Below are 18,682 nucleotides of genomic sequence, written 5' to 3'. Positions count from 1 at the left end.
TTTTTTAAATTGATTCAGTTATTTAACGGACAAAATACCAAAGAATTGGCGAAATATATCAAAGCGGCAAATGTCAAAAGAATTTCATTAACTTACATGTAGTTATGCTCTCCGAGTATATTGTCTCTGGCACGTAGTTATCATTTTTTGATGTTGTCAATATGATGTAAATTTGTGTATTGTGTATGTGTAGGATACTGATGAGTCGGAACACTCAAAGTTAATAAGAACTTGTATCCTACAAATGTACCACCATATACTGTATATGTGCAAAGGATGAATAAAAAATATTTCAAAACTAAAAAAAAAAAAAAAATCATTCCCGATAATTCACTGAAACCTTTTGTTTAAACGTGTTCTCATTTGAACTCGCACAAGGACGCAAAAATCTGTTTTTGAAATGCTTCTTTTGTAGACCCCGATACATATATGAAGATAACTTTTACGTTATGTTTGTTGCATAAAGAAAGCTACCATAGGTGTTACTTCTTAAGTTGTCAACATTTTGTTATAATGCAGTTTTGAAGACAAAGCGATGCCAGGGTAGATTATGTATGATATGAATTTCAATGGTTATTTTAGTCAGACGTATTAATGGGTCATCTTTTTTAGTCAAGTAAAACAAATTGGCATTTTCATCTCATTGTTGTATTTTTATTGGCCTTTTAAGAGGAACGGCACCCATATGCCATACATGTATTGAAACCTTACTCAGAGGTCGGAAGGGAGCAAACACCCTTGGTTCAAATGCTTAAGACACCAGGTCCACGCGAGGTAAATAAGATAATATAAAAATTGATATTTTGGGGGTTCACGCGTAAGCGTGACCATCGAGTTCTCTGCTTTATATTTTTTGCACTCTATAAATTCCTTTTAGCAGGTCAGAATTTAGAAAAAAAGCAAAAAGGTGATAATTATGTTGTCTTGAAGCGCATCCAAACCATCGGTACGAATCACGCTTCGGTGAGATGTAAGACACATTTAGGACTAATGTGGTCCTTGCCTTAGACCCGTCCTGGGCGGCCCAGAACTGTAGCGACCTTATCTCCCACGGCTAAACACCGTCTCTGTGGAATCAAAGCGGATTCCTTACAAATCAACCGCTGATTGGCAAAGGGTTCAGAAGTTAACTGTTGCCGAATTCAACTTGATCATTTAAGCGATTATATTTTCTCTTTTAACCGCAACAAAACAGAAATGTTGATTACAAGCTAAAGTTCATTTGAAACACTTAAAATATCGCGGTGAAAACCTGTAATGAAACGCGATCTCAGAGTTCGCGAGATTCTTTCGGACGCCCCGCCCCCTTTTTCCAGCAGACTTGAGGTTTTGTTCACGCACACGAGACCATTACGGGTCTATCCGTGTCCTATCAAAGACGTGGTCTCTCATGATTTACTTAAAATGTGTTTAACCAACCGGTGGAGCTGAGGTACATTCGCGAGAATGTTTTTACTATAAGCAGTACATCGCCCCAATACATTGCCTAATTGACATTGTTGACTGCAGATTATGGATGGATAGAACGATTGTATGAATATCGATTTCGGACAGACATTGGAGGAAACGATGGCAAAGCATTGTTACAGTGTTCCAAACATTTCTGGACCGGAATCGGACTCTGTGATACTCTAAAGTTTTCTTTAAAATATCAAATAGACTTGAACGTTAGCTTAATATAGTGTGGAGTTTATGAATTTAAACTAGCCCGTTTTGAAGGCGATCGTTTGATGTCGACTCGGCTTAACCCGGATCTTCATTTGTACAATATTGTATATCACATTCGGTCAACATTTCTCTAAAATACAGCTATTTTGAGTGACTTGATATCGTTCGGATGCTTGAAAATAATGTAAGCCTCTCGTCACAGAGGCAGCATATTATCGTTAAGGAATATTAGGTTTGGTGTTGGAGTATATAAACAATATAGAGTACCGTATCATTGGTGTAAAGAGGATCCTGAATGGTATTAGATCACAGAATTAAGAATATTAAGTACAATTATCGAAGGAAATTAGTACTTTTGTATATTTTCAGTACTAGACGATATAGAATACTGGAGGAAATGTTTCATTAAAGGTATCCGATATCGGGTTCTGTATAAACTATATTGAGTACAGTATATTGGATGGTGATAGAGTATTCCTAGTTTCGGTCTACCTGATATTAAGTATTGTGTCGGAAAATCTAGGAGTTACACCTAGGATGTTCAGTATTGGGCGAATTTGTGTATAAATTGTTGACGAAAGCCGTTTTGGATATTGATAAATCATTCTGAGTTTTGTGTTACCTGCACGTGAGCATGACGTAATATTTAATGTAGTATACTGAGTATATAAAACTATAACGAGAATTGTAAATTAACAAAATTAGTAAAATACATCAAAGTTTGAGTAGAGTAGGAGACATTGGATTACTGAAGGCGATTTGGAGTATATGGTATAAAACGAGGATTTTATAATATCAATGTGTACAGTAGGGCAATAGTGGGCACTTGAATTAGCAGGGCACACTATAAAGTACTTAAGATAGGCGACATCGTATTTAGTGAAAAGTATAGAATATTGAAGTGATGACTTTAGTGAGGGAGTAGGGGACACTTGGATTACTTAAAATAGAGTGCGAACATTTTATATGGAGTATAGAATATTGAAATATGGAGTAAAGTAGGGAATATTTGGAGTACAGAATGAGGAGATCTTCAGATAGAGTATGTCGCATCAAATATTATTAGGACATTTGGAGTACTGACTTTAGGATTTGAACAAGTTTCATCAGCACAATAAATATGGAGTATAGCTGGGGATATTTCGAGTACTGATAGTATTTTATTGAGTATTTAGAACTCAACAGGTGTTATATATATCAGATATTGTGTATGGAGGATACCGAGCGGCTATAGAGGATATATTGAGTATCGTATCGAGTGCGCTAGTGCGCTCAATCAGCTGGGAGTATATAGACACCCTGGGTTAGATACCCTCTGGTTTAAAGACCCTACTACCGTGGTAGTACAGACGTGTGTCGGAGATCGTATTTACTCTAGATAGAGGATGGCTCGTCGTGTTAGGGAAATAGTATCGCCGGCTGGATGTACTTAAGTGGCTGTCGGCATAGACTAGATACCTAAATTGGCATCGATAGTTGAAACGATTCATCGAACTTTTAGACAACTCATCGAACGTCCGTGAGAGAAAAAAATTCTTCAACGCTGAGATACCAATTCGTGAAAGATTATTGTACTGTGATGTCTAAAGCGTTTCAGAACAAGGAACTTAATTTCAATTATCAGTGAATATACATCAGTTATCAGATAATTGTTAGACGAATATGGCAATGAAGTAATCATGATGACGATACCAAAGATGATTCTACAGCTACGTGGTCTCTGTCAGCGAAGTATATTCTCTATATAAAGGAGAATTTAGTGATTAATTTTAATCATGTTAATACTTGTGATAAACAGCTTGACGTGACTGTGTGACAAAATATGTAAAGTACAATCGTTTAATGGTTAAACGTCACCTGAAGCATGAAAAGCACGTGTAATGACGTGTAATGAGAAGATAAGACAGAAGATCGACGACGATGCGATGATAAAGTGAGAGGATGGATGCAGTGTGTATCTGGACTCTCCTACAGATGGTCCTCCTGGGGATTGTCCGGACTGCCGCCGGCTCCATCTACAGGAATCCATGTGCAGGTGAGATATACACTATCACTGAAACATTCATAAATTTTATTTTGCTATCATTTAGTTTTCAAAAACGTGTCCTAGCTTCAAAAACGCCCGAAAAAATAGTTTCCGTGGTTTATTAGGAGTTTAGTGTATTTCTATGTCTATACAACGATAGAGCAACTTATTAACAAGTTAAGTATTAATTTGTCAACTTGTGGATTATTGTAAAAAAATAATATATAGGTAACATTTGTATCTAAGATGTAAGGACAGTTTTCTGAAATGTAAAGAAATTGAATTGATAATACGGTTGAGATAGTACATGCTTGACTACCTCACTGGAAAAATCAGAGATATTGATCTATTTGAGGATACAAACTTCTTCGCCCGGAGCGGAATCACTTAAAATACCAACATTTTTCGTAGTAGCCATTCAAAAAGAAAAACGAGCTACATATATGTATGTTTATTGTACCTCTCGGCTTCGTAATATACATGTACCTACAGACTAACTTTCCACGCTTGACTGACGTATCTCAGAAATCTGTGATAGAGATGATTTCTCGCACCTGCCAAAGTTTACTTCTCAATTTACGTACCTGTATTTGTGTCAGATTTCACAAGTAATATATATATATATATATGTTTTTTTTAAATTGCACGAATCATTCCAGTTCTTTTTACATGGCTGTGTTTGGTATCAGTGAAATACATGTTGAAATAATCGTTTATGTTCGATAGTTTGACTAGATATATTGTGCCTACATACAATTTAGTATCCTATCAGAAATAAATACGTGAAGCTACTCAGCTGAATACTTGTTACACATACATATGTATGAAAGTTAGTGACAATAAAACGTTACAGAACACGCAAGTTATTCTCAATGTAACTTGCTACACGTATTTAGCTATGTTTGTAAAAAATAAAATTTCCAAATCACGCCATCTTTTGTCCAGGCATTCAAAATTACGCCATCTTACGTCAGAACAACACGCTACACTATACCATTTATCATTAGTAAAGACAAATGTTTAAACAATACATCACACTCCGTCAAACTTCCAGATATTAATGATATAGAAGACATTCATTTGCGACGGCGGCTGGACACAGTATCGTATCGTGCATTCATGCCAATGGTTTGTACTCGTGGGATATTGGATAGTATAACGAATCTTCCACGTTTTACGGATACGTTGTATAGAGTTGTTTGGATGTCATGGTACTAGCGACAGGGAACATGATTTTCTGTGCTCTATTTAGTATAGAGGAGATAGGAAAATGACTCTCCGTTCTTTTGATAATTATTGGTATTATATAATGTTTCCATACTGAATTGCTTTACTTATCACGTTTATCACGTGAAATTCTTAGTAGTAGTTGGTGACTACCCCACTGAGCAACATAGATTGCATGCCATCCAGAGCAATTAAGGGTAAAGTGTTCTCGCTCAGGGACACTACCACTGACAGCACAGGAATATTTGTGACACTAGCTTCCCGAAAAAACACAAACCGTCCCGAGCAGGAATCGAACCACACACCTCAGATCTTCATGCATTAGATTAGTTCAATAATTTATTGTAGTATCCAAAACGTCTATAACAAATTTGATATTAAAAACTTAATCACTACATCAATGTTGCTATCTCATGAATCCAGTATGTCACAGAATAAAATGTATGTGTGTCACGTCTCATCCTTCCTGTATTTGACAGTTAAATTTCACAGTGTCTAAAGCTACAGCGAGATATACGTCAGTGAGAGGTAGATAACGGATCTATATAATTACTTACTGTAGCTGTATGAGTGTATGTATATAAGATGGCGATGCCTTACTCAACGTGTGTCATTTGACTACGGTGACAGGTAGAAAACCATTAGTGCTCGATTTACATTCTACATGTATATTTAGGACTTTTTGTGAAGCATATGTTTCACATTATCTTGCCGTTTCAGAAACATAAACATCAGAGACATTGTTTATTTTATTCTGCAGAAACACGTCTTACAGACTTCCATTTTAATTCTAATAAATATTTCCTAGCTAAATTAGTGGATATCATATATGACCAGTTGAACACCGACCCGTGGCGTATATTCAGTAAAATCGTGAGATATTCCGGACATGTCTATATCGAGACACCGATGTCTATTGTATTTGTTAGATTAGACACTCAGTGTGGGAAACTGATGTATTATCAAACGTGTCATCGATGAAGCAAAGGACGCTCGCCCCCCTAGAACACCAAATATTATCATCCTTGTTCGTTTCGAAGTGTCTTCATGCAAATCTATATGTTTTGTTCGTATTCTGAGTTATACATTGGACACGTAGTATACAGTTGGTATTTTTGATAGTATTGTGTGTTTAAACTATCCCGATATTCTATCATTCGATTTCTGGAGGAGAAGATCAACATTCGATAAAGTCTATACCCCTTAACCGTCTATTAATTAAATACACGGGTACACACACCAATATAGGAACAATAATGTACTGTCTCTGTGACATTAAAATGTCTTATTTAACGTTTCATTAATTTCACTAATTCTATTTTAATTAATAATTATCATTTAGCTCCGTTTTGAGTAAAAAATGTCAAATTATTAAGTACTGTATAAGATCAACTTAAAACATGTTGAAATTGAGAACTAGAACGCTACGTTATGGAGATAGAAGTCATTCGTCGAGTATTCTAAGTTACGAGGATGTGATAAGGAATCGAAACAAATTAACTTTATAGAAATTGGCCACTCTGTAATATATATCCAATAAATCACCTATCAATAGAATGTCGGGGAGTCTTGACCAGACCTTGGTCACGTCAATTGGTCAATATTGACTTTTCAAAAGAAATTTAGCCGTATAATGCGCGCTCATGGTTGAATAAGTCCGACCTGAGTTTGTTTATAAACATTACAGAAGGGTGATGCCTTGGAGTGCTTTGAGCGGTGTAAACTTAACACACATGCGTTTCGTGATGTCGTTGGTTGATGGCGATTTCGTGAAAGTGATAATTTAGCTAGGTACCGTTGTTCAAATATTGCACGTGCATGACAAGTTCGTGTAAATACACGCATCATTGTTATGTTGTTTATGGCTGTCGTGGGGTCACTGCCATCGCTGGGAACTTCGTGATACAAGAGGGTACATGACGTTGAATGGCTAGCCGAAAAGCGTCAGGAGAACCTTGTGTTTTCCAACTGAATACTAACGCTGAGGAGATAAGCGTCTTACAAACTGTAACTTCATCACTTATTGACAAAAAGTATGGATGATGAATCTGGTTGAATAATTAGAATTTAATGGTACATTTCAGGGAGATAAAAACTAAAAAAAACAAAAAAAACAACAACAAAAACAAAAGCAAAACAAAACGTAAACATCTAGAATTAAGAATAAAATCAATGTACATCAATCTAGAATGAAACGAAAACATGTTTGATATTTCATTTTTTTTATCCCGTCACATTTGTTTGATGTGGGCGCGTCAATAAATCGCAAACTTACACATTCCTATGAAAATAGATATGCAAGGTATTTGGTAGTCACATAGTCGAATAGTTTGTCGTATGTTACATTTAGCAAGACCCCAATGATAGTATACCAACCGTGAAATTGAATAATTATTTCATACGAGCGAACCCCAGTGCCAGAAACGGCTAGTTACTTCAGAAGAGCTACTCTGCATTTTTGAGGCAAAAACTATTTTCATCAAAAAGTGCATTTTGTCTAGTTTTATAAAGCCATGTCTCACAGTTGAAGTAATTCAGTTAAGTATTCATGAAAATGCACTCGAGACGACACGTTCTAATGCCCGTGTAGTGTGATACGACTGGGTCTCGTAAGAGCTTGGTATGCATGCCCCTAGATACCTTATACTGCACACGTCACTCACAATTAATGATAATCAAGGTAGATCAGACGCTTTTTAATTAATGATGGTGGTTCAGGGACGAGTCGTTATCACTAGAATCGGTGATTTTCATTCAGTTTATCCAGATTTTATATCAGACTAAATAAATTCCAACCGCAATTTTAAGTGTTCCTGCTAAGGACATTCAATCGAAAATACATGTCTGCAAGAAGTGAAAAGTTGAGTGACGGAAACTCAGTAATGCATAAAGACGTGTACATAACAACAGCACCACAAGAGTATTGGTTACCGAATATACCGACATCTCGTACAACAGTTATGATTTCGCAAACCGAGAGACTCTGGTCATCGTACATTATATATATTTCGCTTTCTCAATTTTCTCTGGTATCATTTTCATAACTTTAGAACTTGTTATCAACGACTAATGCCATGAATTCACAAGAACACACACTCGTTTTCAATGTCAAACTGAGCAGTTACGTATGGTCATTGTCCAATGGTACAAACGGAACATAGAATACAGCATGATTACAACATGACTACAACATGACTACAACATGCCTACAACACAACTACAACATGACAACAACATGACTACAACACGACTACAACATAACTACAACACAACTACAACATGCCTACAACATAACTACAACATGACTACAACATAACTACAACACAACTACAACATGACTACAACATGACTACAACATGACTACAACATGATACAACATGACTACAATATGACCACAACATGATACAACATGACCACAACATGACCACAACACAACTACAACATGACTACAGCATGACTAAAACACAACTACAACATGCCTACAACACAACTACAACACAACTACAACACAACTACAACACAACTACAACATGACTACAACATGACTACAACATGACTACAGCACAATTACAACATGATACAACATAACTACAACATGATACAACATAACTACAACATGATACAACATAACTACAACATGATACAACATAACTACAACATGACACAACATGACTACAACATGATACAACATGACTACAACATGACTACAACATAACTACAACACAACTACAACATGCCTACAACATAACTGCAACATGATACAACATGATTACAACATGATACAACATGACAACAACATGACTACAACATGACTACAACATAACTACAACACAACTACAACATGACTACAACATGACACAACATGACTACAACATGATACAACATGACACAACATGACTACAACATGACACAACATGACTACAACATGATACAACATAACTACAACATGACTACAACATAACTACAACATAACTACAACATGACTACAACATGACTACAACATGACTACAACATGACTACAACATGACTACAACATGATACAACATGACTACAACATGATACAACATGATACAACATGACTACAACATGACTACAACATGATACAACATGATACAACATGACTACAACATAACAACAACATGACTACAACAACAAACATGACTACAACATGACAACAACATGATACAACATGATACAACATGATACAACATGATACAACATGACTACAACATGACAACAACATGATACAACATGATACAACATGATACAACATGACTACAACATGACAACAACATGATACAACATGATACAACATGACTACAACATGATACAACATGACTACAACATGATACAACATGATACAACATGATAACATGATACACATACACAACATGACTACAAACAGAACTAACAACATACATACACAACATGATACAACATGACTACAACATGACTACATGACTACACATGACTACAACATCACACACTACAACATGACTACAACAACAACTACAACATGACTACAACAGACTACAACATGAACAACACAATACAAACATGACTACATACAATGACTACAACATGATACAACATGACTACAACATGACTACAACATGACTACAACATGCCTACAACATGACTACAACATGATACAACATGATACAACATGACTACAACATGACCTACACAACATGACTAACAAAACATACACTACTACAACATAACTAACAATACACATGATACAACATGCTACACATGTACAACATGACTACACATATACACAACAATGAACAACACTACAACGATCACAAACATAACCTACCAGACACATGACTAAACATACACAATACAAATGACTACAAACATATACAACATACACAACATGCTACAACAACTACAACATACACCAAATACAACAGTACACAACTACAACAACTACAACATGACTACAACATGACTACACATACTACAAATATACAACATGACTCACTAACACATACTACAACATGACTACAACATGACTACAACATGACTACAACATAACTACAACATGATACAACATGACTACAACATGACAACAACATGACTACAACATGATACAACATGACTACAACATGATACAACATGACTACAACATGACACAACATAACACATGACTACAACACAACTACAACATGACTACAACATGACTACAACCATGACTACTAAACATACTACAACAAACTGATACAACATACTACAACATGACTACAACATGACTACAACATGATACAACATGAATACAATGATCAACATGAACTACAACTACAATAACTACAAACATGACTACAACACAACTACAACATGTACAACATGACTACAACATGATACAACATGATACAACATGATACAACATGATACAACATGATACAACATGACTACAACATGACTACAACATGACTACAACATGACTACAACATGATACAACATGATACAACATGATACAACATGATACAACATGATACAACATGACTACAACATGACTACAATATGACAACTACAACATATACATAACACATGATAACATGACTACAACATGATACAACACATACTACAACATAACTACACATGACTACAACATGACTACAAGCTACATATACATCAAATGATACAACATGATACTACATTAACAACATGATACAACATGACTACAACATGATACAATGATTCACATTGATAAACATGTTTTAAACATGTACTACAACATAATAAATGAAAAATGCTCAACATGAACTACAACCTGATACAACATACTAAACTGTAATGATTACAATCATGTAAATGACTTCAATAAGTATACAACACTGATACAGAGATACAACATGATAACAACAACTCACATTACTAGACTACAACTAAAAACCTAAACATGACTACATTGAAACTCTACAACAGAGTCTGTAACTCTCGGTAATGATACTTTATGACACATATATCTCTCGAATCATAACAACCTCCATTAAATTCAGGAAACGTATGAAATGTTACTTTAACTTAGGCTTTGAATTGGATATTTTATAAAAGGTGTCCTTTTTAGATACAATGGTGTCCCTCTCTATAATTTGAATGGACCTGCTAAAATAACATGTGGTCGTTTCCGTTTTCTATGCTTTCCAAGGCTATGAAGACCGCTCGGACACTAAAACTTCTTAATTGTGTTAATTAATTTTGACAATGTAGTTTTGTTATTTTACAATGCAAAGACAGTAATGGAGTACTGATCTTAAATTTGACAAAATATTTGTTTTCAACCTGCTTTTACTACCATGGAAAGTAGGTAAAATCGTATAACAAACTTCCTTGTCCTTTTTACTCTAACAATCATCTTGAGAAATATTGTTATGTATTAAAATAAAAAAAGTCAAACATTTAAAACTTATAATAAAATGTTCTTGTGATACGATTAAGATACTCAAAGTGATTTAAATAAATCATAAAATGTTTTATTAAATGGTTTCGAGAGTGAAGTACATTTTGTAATATAAAATTAACATAAGCGTGAGATTTCCTGATAAAAACCCAATAGAAGATAAAGGACCTCTGCCTTTGATCGACAGTGCAACAACGATAGTTATCTTTACGACTTGTGGAATCTGTAATCAGAACGAGCACGTGGTCCTCAGATTTTGAAGTATAGTATTTTAATTCTACGTTTCAATTTTTAAGGTGAAAACGTACAGATTTGACAAAGAAGCAGAGCGGTTGTGGTGGTATGGCTGACCTACAGCACGGGTGCATACACCTAAAATGATTATTTAAATCTCGTGCTTGGATTTCGTAAATACCGTTTTATTCAATATTGATGTCCTGAAACTACCGTTAATATAGTGACCTTGATATACCTTAGTTACGACACGGCCAGTTACCTAATGTCTAATAAACATGGTCAACTACTAAAGGTTGACAGCATACCTGTCAGTCCAATATCTGTTTCACGAGGTCAATAAAAGCATGAACGTGACCTCACTAACTTGACACACATTTTTAATCTAAAAATTATATGTACATATTTTTTTGTAATTACTACAAGACTTCATTAATTATGACACACCTGTAAAGGACACACACACAGAAAACTGTGATTATATCACACTTTGAAAGGACACACAGACAGAAAACCTTTATTATAAAAATAAATAAATCTGGTGTGACCAGTCAGAGTCATATACATGCAGGTCACTAGATATACTCTGTTAATTATACAATAACCATATTACTGGAGTGTAGAAGTGTCTATGTTGATAGATGATGTCATAATAATTGTTTGAAACAGCATAAACCAAAGGCGAAACCCGCTGTTTACACACGAATTCCGTCGGTGTGTGTAAAAATGTGTGGCGATACCTTCGTGCATTTGTTAGAGTAACAAAAATGGTATTTTTAATTTTGAAATTACACATACATGTTTAAAACACTAGAAAACTGTAACGCTACACCCCGTACACGAACTATCTGTGATTAATGGTTATACCAACAGAGCGTCAATTAGAAACCAAAAAATTCAAAACGGAACTTAAAATTCTCCGCAACAATTTAACTAGGACAAACCAGGAAGGAGTTATCGGCCCTTACAAACTAACGAGGATCAAACGCTTGGATCACAGGGAGAATGTAAGTACGTCAGGACAGGTATGTCTTTGATATGTACACCTGGCTTCTACACGAACATGGCCTGCAGGAGTCTTGGTGACGTTCTTCCGGTCCATAAAAACGGATGTCTAGGGCATATTTCTAATGTCCAAGGGTTCCTTTCTGTCTACGAGACGTCGTTCCGGTTCATAAGAGGATATCTTGGGACCATTTCCAAAGCCTAAGAGATCCGCTCTGTCTAAGTGATTACATCCTTTTGCTGTTGCTGATAAAGCGGGTGTAAACGCCATTCCTGGAACAGCCTAGCGTCATCAAAACGTTTGCTTCTTACGATGGTATCACCTTATGACGTGTATTTGATATAGTTCTATGAATACTGTTTCCCCACAGGACTCTTTTGGCCCTGCCGGTAGGACGTAATTAGTGTATCTCTTGCCCACATTGCACGATCGCAGAGGTGACTAAATTTGACACCTTATCTTTTCTCTACTTTCTGTTCTGAAGAAGACGATTCAGAAAAGATTTTTTTTTTCAAATTAAACAGGATTAAACAACAAACAACAGAAAAGAATAAACGGTGTAACTATGTCATCTAGAAGCTGTTAAGAAAATTAAGATTTGATATTAGAAAGCGTACAGTGTCATGCTATAAGTGTGCCTCTAAGATACCCTCGCCTTAAAACAGGGAACACTTGATCCATGAAGACAGATTCCATCAGTATAATCAAACCTAAAAGAATTCTAAATATGTCCCTTTTAAACTTAAAATAATGCATCTACTTGTGGATTAAAATCAGAAATATTTAATATATTTGCATTGTTTTGTGTGTAGTGTATGGAAGTACTCGGGGGAGTTTACATGTCCTTAGACTGGCATGTCTTTGATTCCCTAGATATCAAACATACTGATGACCAGACAGTAGCTCTAAAGTCACGTGACCTCATTGTCGCTGGAGTAGAAGATATTCGGCTTTTCATGTAGAGTGGTGACATCACAGGCTTTTGACAAGGGTGAACCATATCGAGATGTTTTGAATTATGCTGGCTGTGTTCTTCGCCATCTTGTAAAATGAAATATGTTAATGATATGTATGTATATTATAGTCCTATATGATACTGCATACAGAATAAATAAAATTGTTGTATTGTTATCGGTGGAAGAACATTATCGCAATTTTTACCACAACTTTTACGATTTTTTATTTTTTGAATTACAATCATGTGAAAATAAACTCCAACGATAAATACGTATCCTAGCATTTACGTATTTCATAAAGTAACGTCGGGTTAAAAAATGTTTAGATATGTGTTGGTTCAGCGAAGAAAGTTACGAACATATATAATTCATCAAATAACCCTTTATCATTATATTTATGCATGTCTATGTTTTTGTAAATAGGTTTCCTGTTTTTAACGAAGTTGTTAACTTAAGGTTAAGGAGGCATGCTATAAAGCCATGAATTTCCTTTAAAAATGATTTTATTTTCATCAATTTTCAACCTTTATACTGTGTACATTCTGTCATGAACTGTAGATAAAACCACAGAAGAGGATTACGGTGATTAGAATTACGGGAGCATGGTATGTGCAGCCTATCGTTTTAGTCTCGGATATAGTCTAGTTCAGATAAAAAAAAACAAAAAAACCCCAACAACAACAAACCTTTATCTCTCGGGAAGTCTAAAGTCAGAGGACACACCCAGAGTCTAATTTCACTCCTGCCCTTGTCGAATCCCTGTGATTGTTATACCTTAACGCCACTTTGGGACGGGATAGAGTAATGTCAGTATATATAGTAATAAAATCTGATTTCTGATGAACTGTTCATGTCAATATCTCCAAAAGGTATGTAACACAATCTGATTTCTTATAAACGGTAGATTCAATATATTTAAATTGGATTTGCCTATTAACTTATATATATCCCTATTGAGGATAGACAAAGTCAACAGACTCGGCCCTTAACAGGACAAGCGTTACCCGTGATTGTGGCCTGTGTGTGTCGAGGGTTTAACTATCAAAGGGATGTAATCCTATAGCGAATATATCAAGCTCACCAACTTTAATAAGCCTTGCCAGCTTAAGGAATTTAGCAGATGTTTGATCTTCATCATTTCGGAAAATATGCTAAAGAAAATTGCAAAAATTGTAATGTTTAAAAATATATATTCCGTCACATTAAAGAGTATTACAACTTTGGTTTAAGTAAGTATCTAAACTGATGTTTTGTAAAGCGTTGCCCTATGGCTTATTCTAAATGAAGTGTAAAGCTTGAAAATGAATTTAGAACGTAGAGCCTAATATGGAAGGGTGTTTCCTACCTAGCACTATTTACCTTCGCGGTTCACCTTCATGACGGTCCTCCGTCCGTCCGACAGGTACGTTATACATTATGTTACCTGCCCCGGCGGCTACATCAAAGGCGACAATCACCCTGAAACGACCACTCTACTTTAAATGCAGGTTAGAATCTGCGCTTCATCACGGAATAAAGCAAATCGGCTCCGGTAATTGGAAGAGGGCGTGCCTCTCGACTGAGGCGTACTGGAAAATATCGTTTTAAGTACATTTGTACAATACTTGATTGGTAAGCCGATTTAGACGTGAAATATGCAGCGATTGGCATCAATACAGAACTTATATCAACTCAAAACGACCAAGCGATTCGTTCAATTTCATATAAGTTATGTCCTCTTTGATGTTCAATAGCTTGTGTAGGGCAAACATGTGACACTGGAAAACGAAATTAGCTTGCTCTTTACCCTGCCATAAGTCAACTTCCTTCATCTCTAGACTCTATACATATAATAGGTTAACTTCATCTTTCGGATCTACGTACATAATAGGTTTACTATTCAAGAAACAAACGCGTACTCATTGTATATCTAGCGCATAACCAAATTAATAAACATAAAGTGCCATAATAATTGGCGCTGTCACAAAACTTTTTATCGGGATGTGAAGAGCGGGAAAATCGCTAAGATAAGATCACCGCTAAAATATGAATGTGTACAGTAAAATAAGATCACCGCTAAAATATGTATGTGTACAGTAAAATAATATCACCGCTATATTATATATGTGTACAGTAAAATGATATCACCGCTATAATATGTATGTGTACAGTAAAATAAGATCACCGCTAAAATATGTATGTGCACAGTAAAATAAGGCCACCGCTAAAATATGTATGTGTACAGTAAAATAAAATCACCGCTAAAATATGTATGTGTAGAGTAAAATAAGGCCACCGCTAAAATATGTATTTGTACAGTAAAATAAGGCCACCGCTAAAATATGAATGTGTACATTAAAATAAGGCAACCGCTAAAATATGTATGTGTACAGTAAAATAAGGTCACCGCTTAAATATGTATGTGTACAGTAGAATAAGATCACCGCTAAAAAATGTATATGTATTTGTACAGTAGAATAAGATCACCACTAAAATATGTATGTGTACAGTAAAATAATATCACCACTAAAATATGTATGTGTACAGTATAATAAGATTGCCGCTTAAATATGTATGTGTACAGTAAAATAAGATCACCGCTGAAATATATATGTGTACAGTAAAATAAGATCGCCGCTAAAATATGTATTTGTACAGTAAAATAAGGCCACCGCTTAAATATGTATGTGTACAGTATAATAATGTCGCCGCTTAAATATGTATGTGTACAGTAAAATAAGGCCACCGCTAAAATATGAATGTGTACAGTAAGATAAGGTCATCGCTAAATTATGTGTGTATACAGTAAAATAAGGCCATCGCTGAAATATCTATGTGCACAGTAAAATAAGATCACCGCTAAAATATGTATGTGTACAGTAAAATAAGGCCACCGCTAAAATATGAATGTGTACAGTAAGATAAGGTCATCGCTAAATTATGTGAGTGTGTACAGTAAAATAAGGTCACCGCTGAAATATGTATGTGTACAGTAAAATAAGGCCACCGCTAAAATATTTATGTGTACAGTAAAATAAGGCCACCGCTTAAATATGTATGTGTACAGTAAAATAAGATCGACGCTAGAATATGAATGTGTACAGTAAAATAAGGCCACCCCTAAAATATGAATGTGTACAGTAAAATAAGGCCGATTAAAGTGACGACCCATTGTAAACGCCTTATCCAAACACCCGGACGGTTAAAGTAAGTGACGACCCATTGTAAACGTCTTATCCCAACACCCGGGCCGATTAAAGTTAGTGACGACCCATTTTAAACGCCTTATTCCTACACCCGGACCGATTAAAGTTAGTGACGACCCATTGTAAACGTCTTATCCAACACCCGGGCCGATTAAAGTTGGTGACGACCCATTGTAAACTTCTTATCCCAACACCCGGGCCGATTTCAGTTAGTGACGACCCATTATAAACGTCTTATCCCAACACCCGGGCCGATTAAAGTTAGTGACGACCCATTGTAAACGTCTTATCCCAACACCCGGGCCGATTAAAGTTAGTGACCACCCATTGTAAACGTCTTATCCCAACACCCGGGCCGATTAAAGATAGTGACGACCCATTGTAAACGTCTTATCCCATCACCCGGGCCGATTAAAGATAGTGACGACCCATTGTAAACGTCTTATCCCAACACCCGGGCCGATTAAAGATAGTGACGACCTATTGTAAACGTCTTATCCCATCACCCGGGCCGATTAAAGATAGTGACGACCCATTGTAAACGTCTTATCCCAACACCCGGGCCGATTAAAGATAGTGACGACCTATTGTAAACGTCTTATCCCGACACCCGTAAGGATGACAACATTGGACTGTGTTTCAATTCTGAGGTCAGTGTTGCCGAATAGATAGCTCCCGAAAGCTGGTCGTTGTGGTTTTGAGGTTAACCGCAATGATGATAAATATCAAATACTAGTAGTCCATGTCGGAGTCTCTAGCTATTCTGTGGGCAGAGAGAGGTACTACAGTACGTAAACGTCCTCCCGTGGATGTTCAATATACAACATTATAGTTATGAATATTTAATTCATTTCTTTATTGACTCGTTATTAACAATGGTATGGTGTCTATAGTATGTAGGATACTTATGGGAGATTGAACCCAGCGGTAACGAAACGAATATATTAAGTATTATTAAATCTAGAATACGTGATAATTTTCAACAACATTGTATGGAGTTAATAAACTCATCGTCTAAGTGTTCTTTGTACAAATATATTTGTGGAAATTTCCATCTTAAGCAATACTTAACAAAACCCATTGGCCAACAAACTATAAAGGAAATCGCAAAAATTAGATTATCATCGCATAAGTTGTATATAGAATCTGGAAGATATAGAAATATTGAAAGAAATAATAGAATTTGTACATATTGTGACAGCGGTGATATTGAGGACGAGTATCATTTTATCATCAAATGTAATCATTTTATAGATATTAGAAAGCATTTTATCAAACTATATTACCATAAAAAACCTAGTATGGCCAAATTTATACAACTTTTAACGACGGAAAATAATAAAGATTTATGTAATTTAGGCAAATATATTTCTATCGGTTCAAAAAGACGGTTAAATGCTGTTTAATTGCTTAATGTAATAGAACGCTCTCTACACTTTCGAAGCGATCGTGTATGTGTGATTTGTGTGTGCTTGTGAGTTACAATGTACTTTGTATTTGTATTGTATGTTATTTGTAATGTCTGCACTGTATATATATGCACTACTGATAAACCGTAAGGTTTAAAGTAATAAATGAATTGAATTGAATTGAATTGAACTATAGTCTAAGTGTCGGGATTTATCCGGAGTTTAAAGACTGGAATTAACAAACATATTTCAGATTTCAGACTACAGATTTACAGAAATATCATATAGGATATATCGTAAGATAAATAATATATCTTACAATGTATATAAGCTATCTTATAAAAGACATCTCATGAACTTTTATGCGTCATATTCTGAACTTGTAAGATATATTATCAAAAATAAGATACCTTTTTATAATCTGTTAATTACTGGATTAATATTTGCCCCTGAATAAATGACAACATGGCTTGCCGTAAAATTGCCACCCAGGCGTCCAAACATCTCAAGGTAGAGCATACAACGGTATAGTAACGGTTTCCATCATTCCTCGACTAAACAC

General features: G+C 35.4%; 1 protein-coding gene across 1 annotated transcript in view; it reads left to right on the top strand.

Moving 5' to 3' along the window:
- Window positions 1–1,659: 1,659 nt before the first annotated feature.
- Window positions 1,660–18,682, top strand: part of LOC117317865 (thrombospondin-type laminin G domain and EAR repeat-containing protein-like) — a 31,220-nt gene continuing 14,197 nt past the window's right edge. Inside the window, exon 1 of the mRNA XM_033872824.1 lies at window positions 1,660–3,703. Coding sequence (XP_033728715.1) covers window positions 3,610–3,703 — 94 coding nt within the window. The 5' untranslated portion in view covers window positions 1,660–3,609. The remainder of the gene's footprint in view (window positions 3,704–18,682) is intronic.

The sequence above is a fragment of the Pecten maximus genome, chromosome 19 (genome assembly GCF_902652985.1).
Source record: "Pecten maximus chromosome 19, xPecMax1.1, whole genome shotgun sequence".
Lineage (NCBI taxonomy): Eukaryota > Metazoa > Mollusca > Bivalvia > Pectinida > Pectinidae > Pecten > Pecten maximus.
The sequence above is the reverse complement of the archived record's forward strand: the minus strand, read 5'-3'. Positions and strand labels throughout refer to the sequence as shown.